This window comes from Bos mutus, chromosome 18 (genome assembly GCF_027580195.1).
Source record: "Bos mutus isolate GX-2022 chromosome 18, NWIPB_WYAK_1.1, whole genome shotgun sequence".
Classification (NCBI taxonomy): Eukaryota; Metazoa; Chordata; class Mammalia; order Artiodactyla; family Bovidae; genus Bos; species Bos mutus.
The window spans coordinates 16,330,135-16,344,798 of NC_091634.1; the positions used below are offsets into that span (position 1 = coordinate 16,330,135).

General features: G+C 49.4%; 1 protein-coding gene across 1 annotated transcript; it reads right to left on the minus strand.

Annotated features, from left to right (window-relative positions):
* Positions 1–785: 785 nt before the first annotated feature.
* On the minus strand, positions 786–11,973 carry UPK1A (uroplakin 1A). The gene is made up of 8 exons (XM_005908200.2): positions 11,413–11,973; positions 10,921–11,012; positions 9,241–9,441; positions 6,665–6,739; positions 6,422–6,529; positions 5,092–5,271; positions 3,710–3,793; positions 786–3,631 (listed from the first exon to the last, which is right to left on the minus strand). The coding sequence occupies exons 1-8, from the start codon at positions 11,651–11,653 to the stop codon at positions 3,587–3,589; spliced, it is 1,026 nt and encodes a 341-aa protein (XP_005908262.2). The 5' UTR covers positions 11,654–11,973; the 3' UTR covers positions 786–3,586.
* Positions 11,974–14,664: the final 2,691 nt, after the last annotated feature.

A 14,664-nucleotide genomic window follows, 5' to 3' on the forward strand; every position in this document is an offset into this window, starting at 1 on the left:
ACCCTATGCCATGAAGTAGGGGCTGCAGGAACCCCATTTTTCTTTGTACTTTTCTTTTTTTGGCCATACCCTGCCACATGCACTATCTTAGTTCCCCGACCAGGTGTCAAACCCACGCCCCCTAGTGGAAGTGTGGAGTCCCAACCACTGGACCACCGGGGAAGTTCCAAGAAGCCAATTTTAGAGAGGTGGGTACATGGAGGCTCAGGGCTTCCCTGGTGGCTCGGTCGTAAAGGATCTGCCTTCAATGCAGGAGACCCAGGTTTGATCCCTGGATCAGGGCAGATCCCCTGGAGAAGGAAATGGCAACCCACTCCAGTATTTTTTGCCTGGGAAATCCCACAAAGGAGCCTGGTTGGCTCTAGTCCATGGGGTTGCAAAGAGTCGGACACGACTTAGCGACTAAATGGCAACAGGGAGGCTCAGAGTGTGGTGGTGGAGGGTGAGAACTCAGTACTGCCTCTTTTCCTTTCCCAGAGAATCTGAGTCACTGACTAGGTCACTGTGAACTTCCACCTGAGAATACATCTGATTTTAAAAGTAGATTGTGACAAATACCCTCTTTTCCTTGACATGTTTACAACGTGGTCAAATATGTGCTCAAGGATGGAGGAGAAGTTTCATTCCTGGGCCTGCAGAAAAGCCTGTTAAGCCAGTTAATCTGGAGGTATGCTTATGTGTTAAAATACGGTACATATAACATCTACATCTACCTGGTGTTTAAAAAAAATTCTGTCTCGAAAAGCAAAGTTGTACATTGCTGAGTATTTCAGAAATCCCTTTATTAGATTTTGTTTTTGGAAAGTAACACATTATCTTTACAAAGCATTTTTCCCCAAACATCATAAAGATATATATGGTATGGAAATTCCTCCTCCTCTTGGCCCTCCATCCCAACTGTTTTTCAAAAAAAACTTTATGAGAAATATGTATATATCATTTTTATAAAAAAGAAATCACTTATATATGTGGTTCTGCTCTTTGCCTTGTTTACTTACAGCAGAGTATGATGATCTGTGACATATCTGTATTCTAGAAAACACAATCACAGTTTCAAAAAAAGAAGTGAATTCACATAAGCTGACATGAAAGGATGACCAAAATATATACTTAAGTGAAGGAAACAAGTTGTAATACATATTTCGAGCATGTTTCTATTTTTTTATATTTACTTATTTATTCTTGGTGGCATCAGGTCTTACCTGCAGCACGTGGTATCTTTCATAGTGATGGGCAGGCTTCTCTCTAACTGTGGTATGGGCTTAGTTGCTCTGTGGCATGTGGGATCCTCATTCCCTGACCAGGGATTGAACCCACATCCCCTGCATTGGAAGGCAGATTCTTGACCACTGGACCATTAAGGAATCTAATCCAAAGCATGATTCTATCAAACATGTGTATATATGTGCTTATATAAGCATATATCAATACATTGATAAAAATGTTTGAAAAGCCAAAGAGGACATTGATCATGTATTAATAGCATTACCTACAGGGTTGGAGAAGATCTGGAGGGATGTTTACTGGGGAATGGAACATGGGACACTTCCCATTTGTAAATTTGTATAATTTTTTAAATGGAAGCATTATAAATTATTTTTGCTTTCTAAAAAGTATTTCCCATATTCCTTTAAACATTATTTTAAAACCTTGATCTCTTTCTTTAAAAGAAAAGACCTACCCTGCATAGAGATCTACAGGAATAAAAACACTGTAAGTGCTTTGCCAGTATTTCTACTTGCATTCCTTGGAGATTTTTTTCATGTTAAAACATTATTCTTTAGTATTGTTTGTGGTACTCTAGAGTACAGACATAACATAGCTAATTTAACCAGTCCACCACTGATGTTCATTTGTTACATAATGAACACCCTTATATATGCTTTCCAATTATTTATACCATTATGACATCTTTTTATATCAGCTCACATAGATTTACCTTCTTTATGACAGCCATGGAGAATCCCAGTCAAGGATATAACATGAGTTGTACAACCCACCCTCTGCTGATGGATGTTCTGTTGTTTCCAATTTTTCACTGTAATAGATTTGACCATTAAAGTATGTTTTCAAAAGCTGACATCTGATTCCAGCATTTGCAGGCCATTTGCAGACCAGTGGAGGAAATGAGGACCCTGACAAACCTCACTTAATGGGTAAGGACGAGTTCTTCCCATACGGCCTAACCACTGTCAAGTGGCCAGAGCATGGGCCTGCTTCAGACAGAACAAAAGAACAATGATGAGATTCTTAAACTGTTTGCTCTCATGCACCCCTTAGAGAACTTACTGGAAGCTTTAGTCCCTAGTAGGAGGATGTCTGGGGCTTCCCAGGTGGCTCAGTGGTAAAGAATATTCCTGCCAATGCAGGAGACACAGGTTCAATCTCTGTATCAGGGAAGATCCCCTGGAGATGGAAATGGCAACCCACTCAAGTATTCTTGCCTGGGAAATTTCACGGACAGAGGAGCCTGCTGGGCTACAGTCCATGGGGTTGCAAAGAGTTGGACAGGACTTGGCGACCAGATAACGACAATAAAGGAGGATGTCTGTCACCTGTACTGGCCCAGCAGCCCTGCACTTTGATTTTCTTTTGATAACCAGTCCCCTTCCTAACACCACCCCCTGGATGCATCTTTAGCAGGAATGTTAATCCACATTGGTTTCCCTTCCCAGACTGAAGAGTGGGGCTAAAACCTAAGCCAAAACAGTGAGATTTAATTCCTGACCTTGGTGAAAGCTTTTGGGAAAGAGGCCTTTTCTCACTGCCGTGTTGCTTAGCTATAAGGATGCCAGTCTGGTGTTACCAGAGAAATCCTGCCAGAGAATGAAGCAGGTTTCCTGGAAACCTAGATTGAGCCCCTGGATCCAGACATGCCTGAAGCCAGCACTACCGACTTGGTTACATGAGCCTGTACATTCCATTTTATGTTTCAGTCAGTGCTGGTTGGGTTTCTGCTACTTCCTCTGGGATAGTTCTTATTCATTTACCTTGGCCTTAGAAGAAAACAAACGAACTCATTCAAGTAGTATTTATTGAATATCCGTGCTCAGCCCCATGCCAGGCGATGCAGGGGATGTTAAAGTGACCATAACAGAACTTGTCCCTCTCCTCATGGCAATCCCAGTTCTACCAGAATTTAAACAGACAATCACAAACTATTCAGTGATGATGATGACATCCACCATGGAGGAGGAGCTCTGGGAACTATAAGAAAGGCATCTGTGAATGGGGTGGTGAGATCAGGAAAGGGCCCCCCGAGGACAGGACTTGAAGTTGACCCTGAAAGATGGGCCAAGAATCAGTCTAGTGAAAGGAGGTTAAGGACTAACGGTCTGTACACACATGCTACACACCCCTTAGAGAATTTGCTGGAAGCTTAGTCCTTAGTAGGAGGATGTCCAGGGGTTTTAGGGCACCCCAACTCTCAGCAGGGCTCAGAAACCTGGTAAAACATCTTTGGAGTGGAGGGAGGGCTGGGCCAGGGAGGTGGGACAGGGAGAGGTGAGTCGGCCATCTCAGCCAGAGGAAGCCAGGGCAGGAGGAGGAGGAAGCCAGGTGTGCACGTGGCCTTCACTTCTCGTTCTCACAACGTGGTGTAGAAATACATGGCTATCAGCATCACGGGGAGCTGAAGAGGAGGCGTCAGGTGAGGGACACTCCAGCCTCACACCCCCATCCCACCCAGCTCAAAGGCTCCGCCTCTCACCGTCCACATCAGGATGGCAAACCCAAACCACGAGATGCCCCATGTGTAGCTGTCGATGGCGTGGCCAATATGTTCAAAGCAGCCCTGGGCAAGGGGAAAGTGGGAGTGTGAGATAATGCCCAGGGAGGCTGGCTGCTGAAAGCAAGAGTCACTGGGCACCCTTGGGAGAGTCACTTCCTGCTTCCAGTCTTGCTTTTCTTTCCTGTGCGATCACCAAGGGTGGGGGTTTCTCACCCTGGGGATCACAGCAGTGTCTCCCTCCCAGGGTGATTTCGGGGAGTCAGGGCTGTGACGATAACCCAGACTGCACAGGCAGGTGCTGCCTCCGATGGTGCAGTCTGAGGGCGATTCTGTCTGGAGCCGGCTTTCCATGCTGCCCCCAAGTTCCAAAGGTTTGAAATTTAACTTTAGGATCAGACCAGTTCTAATAGCTTCTCGTTTAGAGGTGAGGCTGAGCAGGGCCAGAGCCCCACACCACTTGCCTTCATGTAGATCCCCTGCTCCATCTGCCTTAAAGGTTCAGGATGTGTGCCCTGGAGTCAGCAGGACAGAGCTGAGGGCCAGCTCTGTCGTTTGTTGGCTATGGGGCCTAGCTACGATTCTGACCCTCTGAGCCTCAGTTTTCCCATCAGGGAAATAGCAATATTGACAGCACTACCGTCCAAAAAGTAGCTGTGATGATTCTGTGAGATGAGGCGTGTAAGTGCTCTGCACAGAGCCAAGGCTCAAGGAACAGCTATCTGACTCTAGAGGGGTGATGGCTTGCATCAGGCTCCTCTCTCCATGATACTTGATCTAAGACATGGCGCTGAAGGGCGCCCCTAGCCCACTGGGACTGGTTCCCCTCCTCTGGCTTCTCTCTTTGCCTCTGAACTCCCCTTGCAGGAGTTAAAGCACCTGGTTGGGGCCTCACTGCCTGAAATCACATCCCAGCTCCATCCCTCACTAGCAAGATTCATCATCTGTAAAATGAAAACATTACAACCTTACCTCATTAGGCTGCCGTGAGAAGGAAATAAGTAAAAAAGGAAAATGTAAAGCACCTAGAAGGATGCCTGCTACAAAGTAAAGGCTCAAGAAATGTTAGTGGTTATTGGTGGTGTGCTGCCGGTATTGTTCTTGTTGCTCTGATCCCCAGACAACCTGAGAAAAGTTTCAGGTGTCGCCAGGTCTGGATCAGACCAAACCTGCGGTATGCATCCCGCTGACCTGCACAGGGAGGTGGCGGGTCGGTGGGGGAGGTGGAGGGCGGACAGATGGAAGATTGGAAAAGTCAGATGGGGGTTGGGGAGGAGATGACAGACAGACAGTGGGAGGGAGAAAGAGACAGAAGAACCAGAGAGGGCCAGACAGACGGAAAGACACAGCAGGAGGAGACACACCTTGGTGAACAGGTAGTCCAGGTGGCCCAGGCGGCAGCCTTCTTCATTGACTGGGATGAAGTTGCCCGTCCGTCGACAGCATAGCGGGGGCCAGGGGAACACCACCTCTGGGGTGGTGGCCCGGAAGGCAGATGTGAAGTTCACCCAGTCCATGGGGCCTGACGTGCCACAGCACTCTTGCTGGAGGGAGAGGCTGGGGTCAGGCGGGCTCCAACTCAGACGCTCCCCTGCGTCTCACAGCGAGGAAGGCCGAGGTGGGCCTGCACTCCACTGTCTGTGTGTGAGCAAGGAGCAGGCAATACTTGTCCCAGCACCCTGAGGCTGATGGGGGATTTGGATCAAACCCACATTCATGGTTTATTTTTTAAATTTTTTGAAAAAAAAATTCATTGGAAAAAAAAAATTTTTTTTTTAAATTACCCATCAACACAAAGAGTTAAACGACACCAAAGGGCCGATTTCTGGCTTCTCCTGGCCCTTGTGGGTGTTTAATTTCTGGCTTCCAAATGATGAAAACATAGGCCCCTTCAAACGTGGGCTCCAGTCCTGGCTAGGTTAAAGCAAATGGGGACCTCGGTTTCTGAGGGGTCCTCAACATTCTCCCTTTGTGCTCCTATATCACACTGAGTTTAATTAACGTGTGTTTTTTAGAACCTGGCAGCCCGGGTTTGAGTCCGTCTGGTTCTGTGACCGACCAGCCATGTGACTTCCTGCCTCCCTTACCTCATCGCTAAGAGCTGATCTCTGTTATGGGGTGGCTGTGAGGATTAAAGAAGCTTGAAAGTGCTTTTGAACAGTGCTAAACAAAAGATTCTCCAAGCAAGAACACTGGAGTGGGTTGCCATTTCCTTCTCCAATGCATGAAAGTGAAAAGTAAAAGTGAAGTTGCTCAGTCGTGTCTGACTCTTCTCGACCCCATGGACTGCAGCCTACCAGGCTCCTCCATCCATGGGATTTTCCAGGCAAGAGTACTGGAGTGGGGTGCCATTGCCTTCTCCAAAACAAAAGGTAGTGCTGGTTGATGTTTGCTGTTATTATTATGACTATTGTTATTATTAAGATGGTGCATGAGATGGTTCAGAGCAGTGGGTCTGGATCTAGGCTGCCAGGTTTGAGCCCCAACTCTGTCCCTTACCAAACATATGGGCAAGTGCTGTTCTCTCTTTTGAGGTTTTTCATCTGGAAAATGGCAACGACCAGAGTTCCTCCCTCCTAAGAACCACTTGAGTAAATATCATCCACCAGTGGGCATCATGGGAGCCCTAACTACCTCTGTGGTCAGAGCCCAAGATCCGCCCCCAACCCCCCAACACTGCAGACCCTCGCCCACCTCAATCATGATGCGATCCCAGAGGCGGGTCAGTTCCCGGCCCTGGTTCGAGTCTGCACTGTAGAAGGTCAGCATCTGCTTGGTGATCAGGGACGGGTTGGACACCATCTGCAGAGGGCCAGGAAGAACAGGGTCCAGCCAGGCTGTGTGGGGAGAGAGCTCGACCTCCACTTCTACCAGAGACCCTCACCGAACTCCCCCCACCAGAAGTCACGTCCCTCCCCTGGCCTCCGTCGGACTCACATAGTCTCGGTGGGTGTAGGACGTGATGCAGGAGGCGCACTCAAAGATGTAGATGATGAGCATGAGTATCAGGTACTGCGGAGAGACGGAGGGAGGGATGGAGGGCCAGTGCCATCAGGGCAAAGCCTGTGAGGTCACACCCCTCACGGGATGGGTCCGGCAGTGAGGGCACCACGTCCTAACCACTGGACTGCCAGGGAATTCTCAGAAATGCAATTGTTTACAAAAGTATAAGACAACGTGAATGGAGGTCTTCCCTGGTGGCTCAGACGGTAAAGAAAATGCCTGTGATGGGGGAGACCTGGGTTCGATCCCTGGGCTGGGAAGATCCCCTGGAGAAGGGCATGGTAACCCGCTTCAGTATTCTCGCCTGGAGAATCCCCATGGACAGAGGAGCCTGGGGGGCTACAGTCTATGGGGGCCCAGAGTTTGACATGACTGAGTGACTAAGCATGCACAATATGAATGGAAACATCTACATGGTGGATACATAGGTACTGTCTGTGCAAATCTTTCACCCTTTCTGTATGTTTGAAAATTTGTTATAATAAAATGTTAGGAGGAAATGAAATTTAAAAATATGTAAGGTATTCCCTGAAGTTAACTATTAGCTTGGATGCAGTCAAATGAATGTCTACTATAGAAAAGAAAAATATAAAGACATTCCTGAGACAACCAGGGACATCTGAACACAGACTAGGTATTGGAAGATAGATAGGAAGGGAGTGGGGTAAATTTACAGGGTGTGCCCACGGTATAGTGGTTGTGCCAAAAAAACTCCCCCCCCCAAAAAAACCCCTTTGGTGTTTAATGAAAATTATTTCTCTGACCCTCAGCTGTCCCCTCCCCTTACCCTTAAAGCAACAGAGGGTGGGGTGTGGACCTGCCAACTTCACTGCCCAGACGAGATGCTGTGGCCCAGCACACCTGGCTGCTTTAAAACCGTGTCCTTATCGCTCAGAGAAATGTGCACTCAAGTATTTACAGGGAAGTGACTTGGTGTCTGGAATGCACTTCAAAATACCCCAGGAAAGAAAAATGTGGGCAGGCAGAGGGTGGGGTAGGGGGCATGACGTGTGGGTGATATTGTTGAAACCAGGTGATAGGTCCACAAGGTTCATAGTGCCATTCACTCTAGTCTGTTTGAAATTTCTCATAATAATTAAAGAAAAATTCTGTGTCTCAATTAATGACAAACTCACAGGGGAGACAGACACAGACTTTTTTTCTTTTACTAGTTGGGTGGACTTTTAGGACTGGAAAATTGTTGTGCCAGAGACCTAAATGCAGGAAAGAAAAGAATAAAAGGAAAGGCCCGGAAAAGAGTGTTTTCCATGGCTCCATCTTACACATAGTGAAGCCAAAGTCCTGACCAGGCCCACCTCCCCTCTCTCCCCTCATCGCCATGCCCATCCCCCAGTGTTCTCCTCCCCTGTCCGCCCTCAGTTCCTCTCACTACCTCCCCACAACTGGCTCCAGCCCACACATACGTGGTTCACAGCCCCCTTCACTGCACACCCCCCACCAACCTCGCCTCTGCTTCACTTTACCTGCAAGTTCTCCACTCTCCCTTCCGCAGCTCCAGCTCCTCCTTCCCTGGTCACTGCCTCCCCATTACAGTATCTGGCCCCATAGCCAGGGCTTTTGTGGTTTGCTCACTAAATCACCCAGGGCCTAGCACAGGGCTTGGCACATGGTTCTTGCTCAGTACACACTTGTGGATTAGGTAAGTAGCTGCTCCTGGGAGTCCAAGAAGCCCTCAGATGGGGAGGAAGTCCCATGTTGGCTCTGGGTCAGTAGGGCCAAGATTGTAAGTCCTGCTTTCCCTATCATCTGGTCTGTGGGCCTCTTTGAACCTCAGTTTCTTCATCTGGTAAATGGGCAGAGAAGCACTCACTTCTCGGCCGCTGGTTGGCTTGAAGGCGTTCACTTTCTAAACTGCTTAGCCTCATGTCAGGTACGTGGGAGGTACTTGGGGGAATGTGGGTTATCGCTGTGGGCGGAGACTAAGAGCCTAGGCTCAAGCACTGACAGACTCAGGTTTAAATCCTGGCTCCGCCACTCACTTGCCGTGCCACCCCAGAGAAGTGGATTCACTTCTCTGAGCCTCAGTAGCAACTCTGTCAAATGGGCTCGTGAGGATGAAGATGGAGATGATTATGGTACCTCATGACGGACGGTGAAGCACAAATGAACTCATCTGTGTAGAACACGGAGCACTCTTTAAATGGTAGCTGCGCTATTCTTATTGTCATTGCTATCAACAGAGCTCACAGGTGCAGACCCTGGAGACCAACTAGCTGAGGTTCCAGTCCCAGTCCTGCTACTCAAGAGCCATCTTCCTGTGCAGCGCCTTTTTCCTTGCCTCCCGTGGGCCCTAGTTTTCCCAGTAAGACGAGAGTAACAGCTGAGCCTAGGTTATTCGCTTATGGACAGAGGAGATGACGTGATTGCCAGGAGGCCCCAGTGCCATGCCACGGGGAGGGCACACTAGGGGCTTCTGTGCAGTTGGTATTATGACTGTGAGGATGACCTCTATGGCCAGCCATGCCCATCCCTTCCTCCCGGGGCCTCACCGTGAGGATCATGGAGCGGCGGCGGCAGAGTGCTGCGCCCACACCAAAGCTGGCCACCACGAAGAAGGAGAAGCCGCAGAAGATGGCGATCCAGGCGCCAGCGAAGACGTCATCCTTGCCCGAGACGCCCATCAGCGGGTACACGCGGTACTGGTCGGTGGTCACCCATACCGTTTCAGCAAACAGGGCCAGGCCTGACAGCTGGACAGAACGGCCGGTCAGCAGGGGCTGGGCAGGCGCAGTTGGCTCACCCGCGTGAGTCTCTGTGAGCAAGCGCCTTCCCCACTCTGAGCCTCTGCTGCCCTCTTGGAAAGTAGTAAGAGTGACAAAGAAGTCCCCTTCCACGAGCAGGGATGAAGCCGGGCAGGGGACCGAGAAGGGAGGGAGGGCCCAGCCAGGCCCCTGAACCCCACCTCCACCCCAGCTGCTGAAGACTTCAAGGATAAGAGGAGACACTACGAGCTAAGCCTGGAGCTCATGACTGGCCTCAAGGAGATGCTGGGTCTCCTGGAGAGAGTTGCTAGTCCCTGAGGAGAGGAGCCTGGCTGTGGCCAGAACAAATGACAAAGGCATCTACCCTTTGGTCCAGCCGTTCCACTCACAGGAATTGATCCTCCGGATATACCTGCCCATGCAGGAAAATCACACCCCCACCAGGTTATTCCCTGCTGCACTGTAGGGAATAAAGGAGCCAGGGTGCCACACAACGGAGGGCTCTGCAGTTGTGGGAAGGGGTGGGGAGGCTGGCGGAGGCCTGGGGTGGAGGGGCCTACACACAATGGGAGCAGGAGGATGGGGGAGGCACAGGCCAGGATGCGGAATGAGCAAGAAAAGGGAGAAAACAGGTACTAGTTCCTATCTGCTTGTATCTGCTTCAAGAAATATTGGAGAAAATAAAAATCTGGTTACCTCTTGGGATGGGGAATCAGGCAAGAGGAAGACTGCCCGGTGGTACCTTTGCCAACAATCAGACCAAGGTTCAGAGTATTTACTGTGTGCACTGGTCCCCAAAACTGCTTCCCATGTGATAATCATCATCGTCACCAGCTGTCCTGTACTATCGTTGTGATGGCCCGTACTGATAGCAACGTGTGTGCCAGGCTCTGGCCTAAGCACAGCTCCAGTAACTCACTTGATCCTCTCAGCATTCCTATTTTATCTCCATCTTACAGATGAGAACACTGAGGCCTGGAGAGATTATATCACTGGCCCCAGGTCCCAGAGTAGAAGGTGATAAAGCTGAGGTTTGAACCCAGGCTGTCCGGCTCCACATGCAGGTATTAGATAACTTAAAGACATTGCCATTACTCATTGCTATGGGCCTCCTGTGCACCCAGCAGGCGCTTTATGTCCATAATCATGTTAATGATGACAGCTGGCACTTGTCAAGCACTTTTTCTGATCTGAGGACCATTAATCAGGATTAATCCACTCGACAGTGCCCACAGTGAAGACATAATCTATAGATGGGGAAGTAGGCATAGAGAAGTCAAGTTGTTTGCTCAAGTTCACACAGCTGGGGAGAGGCAGAGCTGGGATCCAAATTAGGACCGTTCAGACTTGAGAAGCCAGGCGACGCGGGCCATTAAGTGGGTCCTGGGCTCTCAGCCGCCCCACGCCCAGGCTCAGGACGACTCCCTCCTCCTCACCTGCCCCCTGGGCTCCCAGTGGATGTCTCACCAGAATAATGATGTTGCCCACGACCAGCAGACCCACCACAACTGGAGACCCCTTCTCTGTCGTTGCTGCTGCTGCAGAAGCCATAGTCCTGCCTGGGACACATGAGACCGGGTAGAGGCTGGGAGAGGGGGGCGGGCCTTGCTGGACAGGACCCACTGCCCCCATTCCACACCCCAGCTGCCAGGTTCTGCTCCCACCTCGCTGCTGGGCCCAGGCTGGTCTCCAGTGTGCCCACAACCCTGGCAGTGGGCCATTTTACAGAAGAGGAGGGACTTCCTTGGCAACCCAGTGGTTAGGATTCTGTGCCCCCACTACAGCGGATGTGGGTTCAATCCCTGGTTGGGGATCTAAGATTCTGCAAGCCATGGAGCGTGCCCCACCCTCCCCCCCAAAAAGAAACCAAGGCTGGGATGGGGCAGTCACTGATCAGAGCTCAGGGCTGGCCTCCGCAGCTCCCCCTACGCATCCAGACCCCCAGGGCCCCCTCCTCACCTTCTCTGCCTGTAGCCTCTCTGGCCAGCCCCTCCCACGGTGGCTCCCTATATACGCCCAGGCCCCTCCTTAGGCCAGTTTCCTGGAGGGGGGAGGGTGTCTGGAGGAGGGGACAAGAGGTCAAGCGAGCAGACCAGTATGGGAGAACAGCTTTATGACCCCCCTCCCCCACCCCACCCCCTGCCAGTGATTTATAGACCTGAAATTCCAGATTATGCTGGCCACATGGGCAGGGTGACATGCGGTGGCCTCTGGTTCTCAGTCCCTTGTGGGGGTGGGGATGGGGACAGGGTAGGGAGGGCGAGTATACCACTCGACTTCTCTCCGCAGGACTAGAGCCTCCCTGGGAGGGGGAGAGATTCAAATGAAATCCACAGGCGAGTCCGGAATCCCAGAACTGCCTCCGCGGCTGGTGGCGCCACCTCTCCAGGGCAGTGACCCCGGCCCGCGAGGGCCACTGGACGAGGCCGGGAGGAGGGAGGAGACGAGACAAGTGGAAGGGATGCTCCCCTCTGGGACCGAGGGAGAGTTTGGAAGATGTGTGTGTGTGTGACGGGATTTTGAGACGAGTGTTCAACGAGCAGGCGGGGAGAGGAGTGTGCAAGAAAAAGGGAAGGCATACTGAATGGACTTCGTCGGAGCACCCCCCCCCCCCCCGCGCCCCATCACCACACACTCGCGCTGACAAAGCAAGGTCACAGCGAGGAGGAGCCATGGTTGGAAATATCTTCAGTCTGCGGAATCAAAGACTTAGGTTCTGAACCCAGTTCCGCCTACTCCGTGCCGCGCGACCTGGCGTGTGCATTTGCCCATCTGCAGAATGGGTATCATCATATCGCTTTCCTGGGCGGCGGTGGGAACTGAGGGCTGGGATGTCTGCAAAGGAAGTCTTCCCGCCAGCTGTGCAGCGGGCGAAGGCGCCTCACCAGCCGCGTTCCAGAGAGGCCCGCGGTCCCTCCGATGGCGCCCCCCAGTGGCACACAGGCCTATTCCGCAGGCGAAAATGGTGGCCTGGACTCTGTCCTCCAGAACTTCTCAACCCCGAGAGCTGGCGCGTTTGCTGGATTTTCTCTCTGGGTTTTGGCTCCCCGAGTGTGTGAGAAATGGGCACACAAACGCTACTTAAAATTCCATCGTCAAGATACTGGCTTGGTGGGACTGCCCTGGTGGTTAAGAATCCACGGCTTCCAGTGCACGGGGTTCAGCTTGCATCTCGGGGTGGCGCTAGTGGTAAAGAATCCTCCTGCCAATGCAGGAGATGTAGGAACTGCTGGTTCAACTCCTGCGTCAGGAAGACCCCGCAGGAGAGCATGGCAACCTATTCCAGTATTCTTGCCTGGAAAATGCATGCCATGGACAGAGGAACCTGGCGGCCTACAGTCCATGGGGTCGCAAAGTCGGAAAGGACTAAAGAGACTTAGCACGCGTGCACGTGGAACCAAGATCCCACAAGCGCTGCGGCCGGGAAAAAAAAAAGATACTAGCTTAGTAATAAGACACAAGAGATGTTTTCCAGCCAAAATGGATAACGTGATTTTTAGTCAGTCCACTTCACATTTAAAATAGTTTTTCTCTGATGACTTACATCTATATTAAGGACTGAGAACATTAAAATAATATTTATGTATATAACCTGTCAAATACATTTTATAAGTTTTAGCTAAAATAACTTGCAAAATAATAGGGCCATGCTGATAATATGAAATATTTTTATTTTCAAATAGTTCATAACTATAAGTAATTGGATGTTATATAAAGTCTAATAAAAGCAAAAAGTTGTTGTCAGTGGGGGCATTAACATGTTACTTGTCATAAAAGGGATCTATTTTCTGAAACAAGAACCCAGTGTATTTTGATGTCAAGGTTGAATTTTCACTATTCTTTCTGATTATTATATAAGCTAGTCTTCAAAGCAAGAAGATCTGAAGTGCTAATTACTCGGATGTTCAGAATGCTGATAAAAACCACAGTGCCAAGATCTTCTTAAGATGACATACACCTACACACAATCCAGCCATTTGTCCGTGGGAATTTCGCCACTTCCATCTACTGGATGCTGTGAATGTATTCCACATTGGAAACCACCCAAATGCCCCTTAACAGGAGGCTGGATAAGTCCATGATGGTACATGCATATACCAGATACTATTCAACAAGAGGGAATGAATTATGGATACATGCCACCACAGGGATAAATCTCAAAAGCATTACTCTAAATGAAAAAAGCCACACTTGAAAGACTACCACTATATGATTCTAGATAGGAAGTTCTAGAACAGGCAAAAGCAATAGAGTGATAAAAGTCAGGGAGTGGTGATAAAAGTGATAAAAAGTCACACCCATGGGATGTGACTGTAGGGGACAGGAAAGGGACTTCTCTTTCTGAATCTGGATACCAGTTATGCAAGTGTGTTCAGACTGAAAATTCATCAAGCAGTACCCTCATGATAAGTGCACTTTTCTGTTTTTTTTTTAATTTTTATTTTTTTATTCCAATGCCTTCGAAAGAGGGTAGATCAAGAATTCCCTAGTGGTCCAGTGGTTAAGAATCTGCCTGCCAAAAAAAAAAGAATCTGCCTGCCAATGCAGGGGACACAGGTTCTGTTCTGGGAGGATTCCACATGCCTTGCGGCAACTAAGCTAGTGCTCTAGAGCCTATTAGAGGCGGTGCTCTAGAGCCTGCGAGACACAACTACTGAAGCCTGTGTGCCTAGATCCTGTGCTCTGCAGCAAGAGGAGCCACCATAACGAGAAGCCCCCGCACCGCAGTGAAAAGTAGCCCCTGCTCGCCATAACTAGAGAAAGCCCCACTCATAGCAATGAAGACTCAACACAGACAAAAATAAGTTAGAGAGGGTAGATTCTTTCAAAAGAAACATATTTGACGTGTTAAAAGTGGTGTTTCCCAAAGAAGGCACACAAGATAATTTTAGGTGCTCCATGAACAGAAAATGCAATGGCACGAAAGGATATAAAAGTTGTATGAAAATGAGCCACTTCTAACCAGTCTTTCTGATGTGTTTTGTTTTCCCTGGTCAGTGGTGAAAGGAAAGTTTTCTCAAATTTATTATAAATATTTCAGTATAGAAGAAAACGGAAAGATCATGTAACTGACACCAACATCCTCACTTCCCAGCTTCGTCAAGTCTATTTTACTGTATTCCCTGCAGATGGTTTTCTAAGGTGCACACATTGCAGATGGCATTTGAAGTCACCTCCTGCCCAGAGACAACTTCACTACTAAATTTGGGA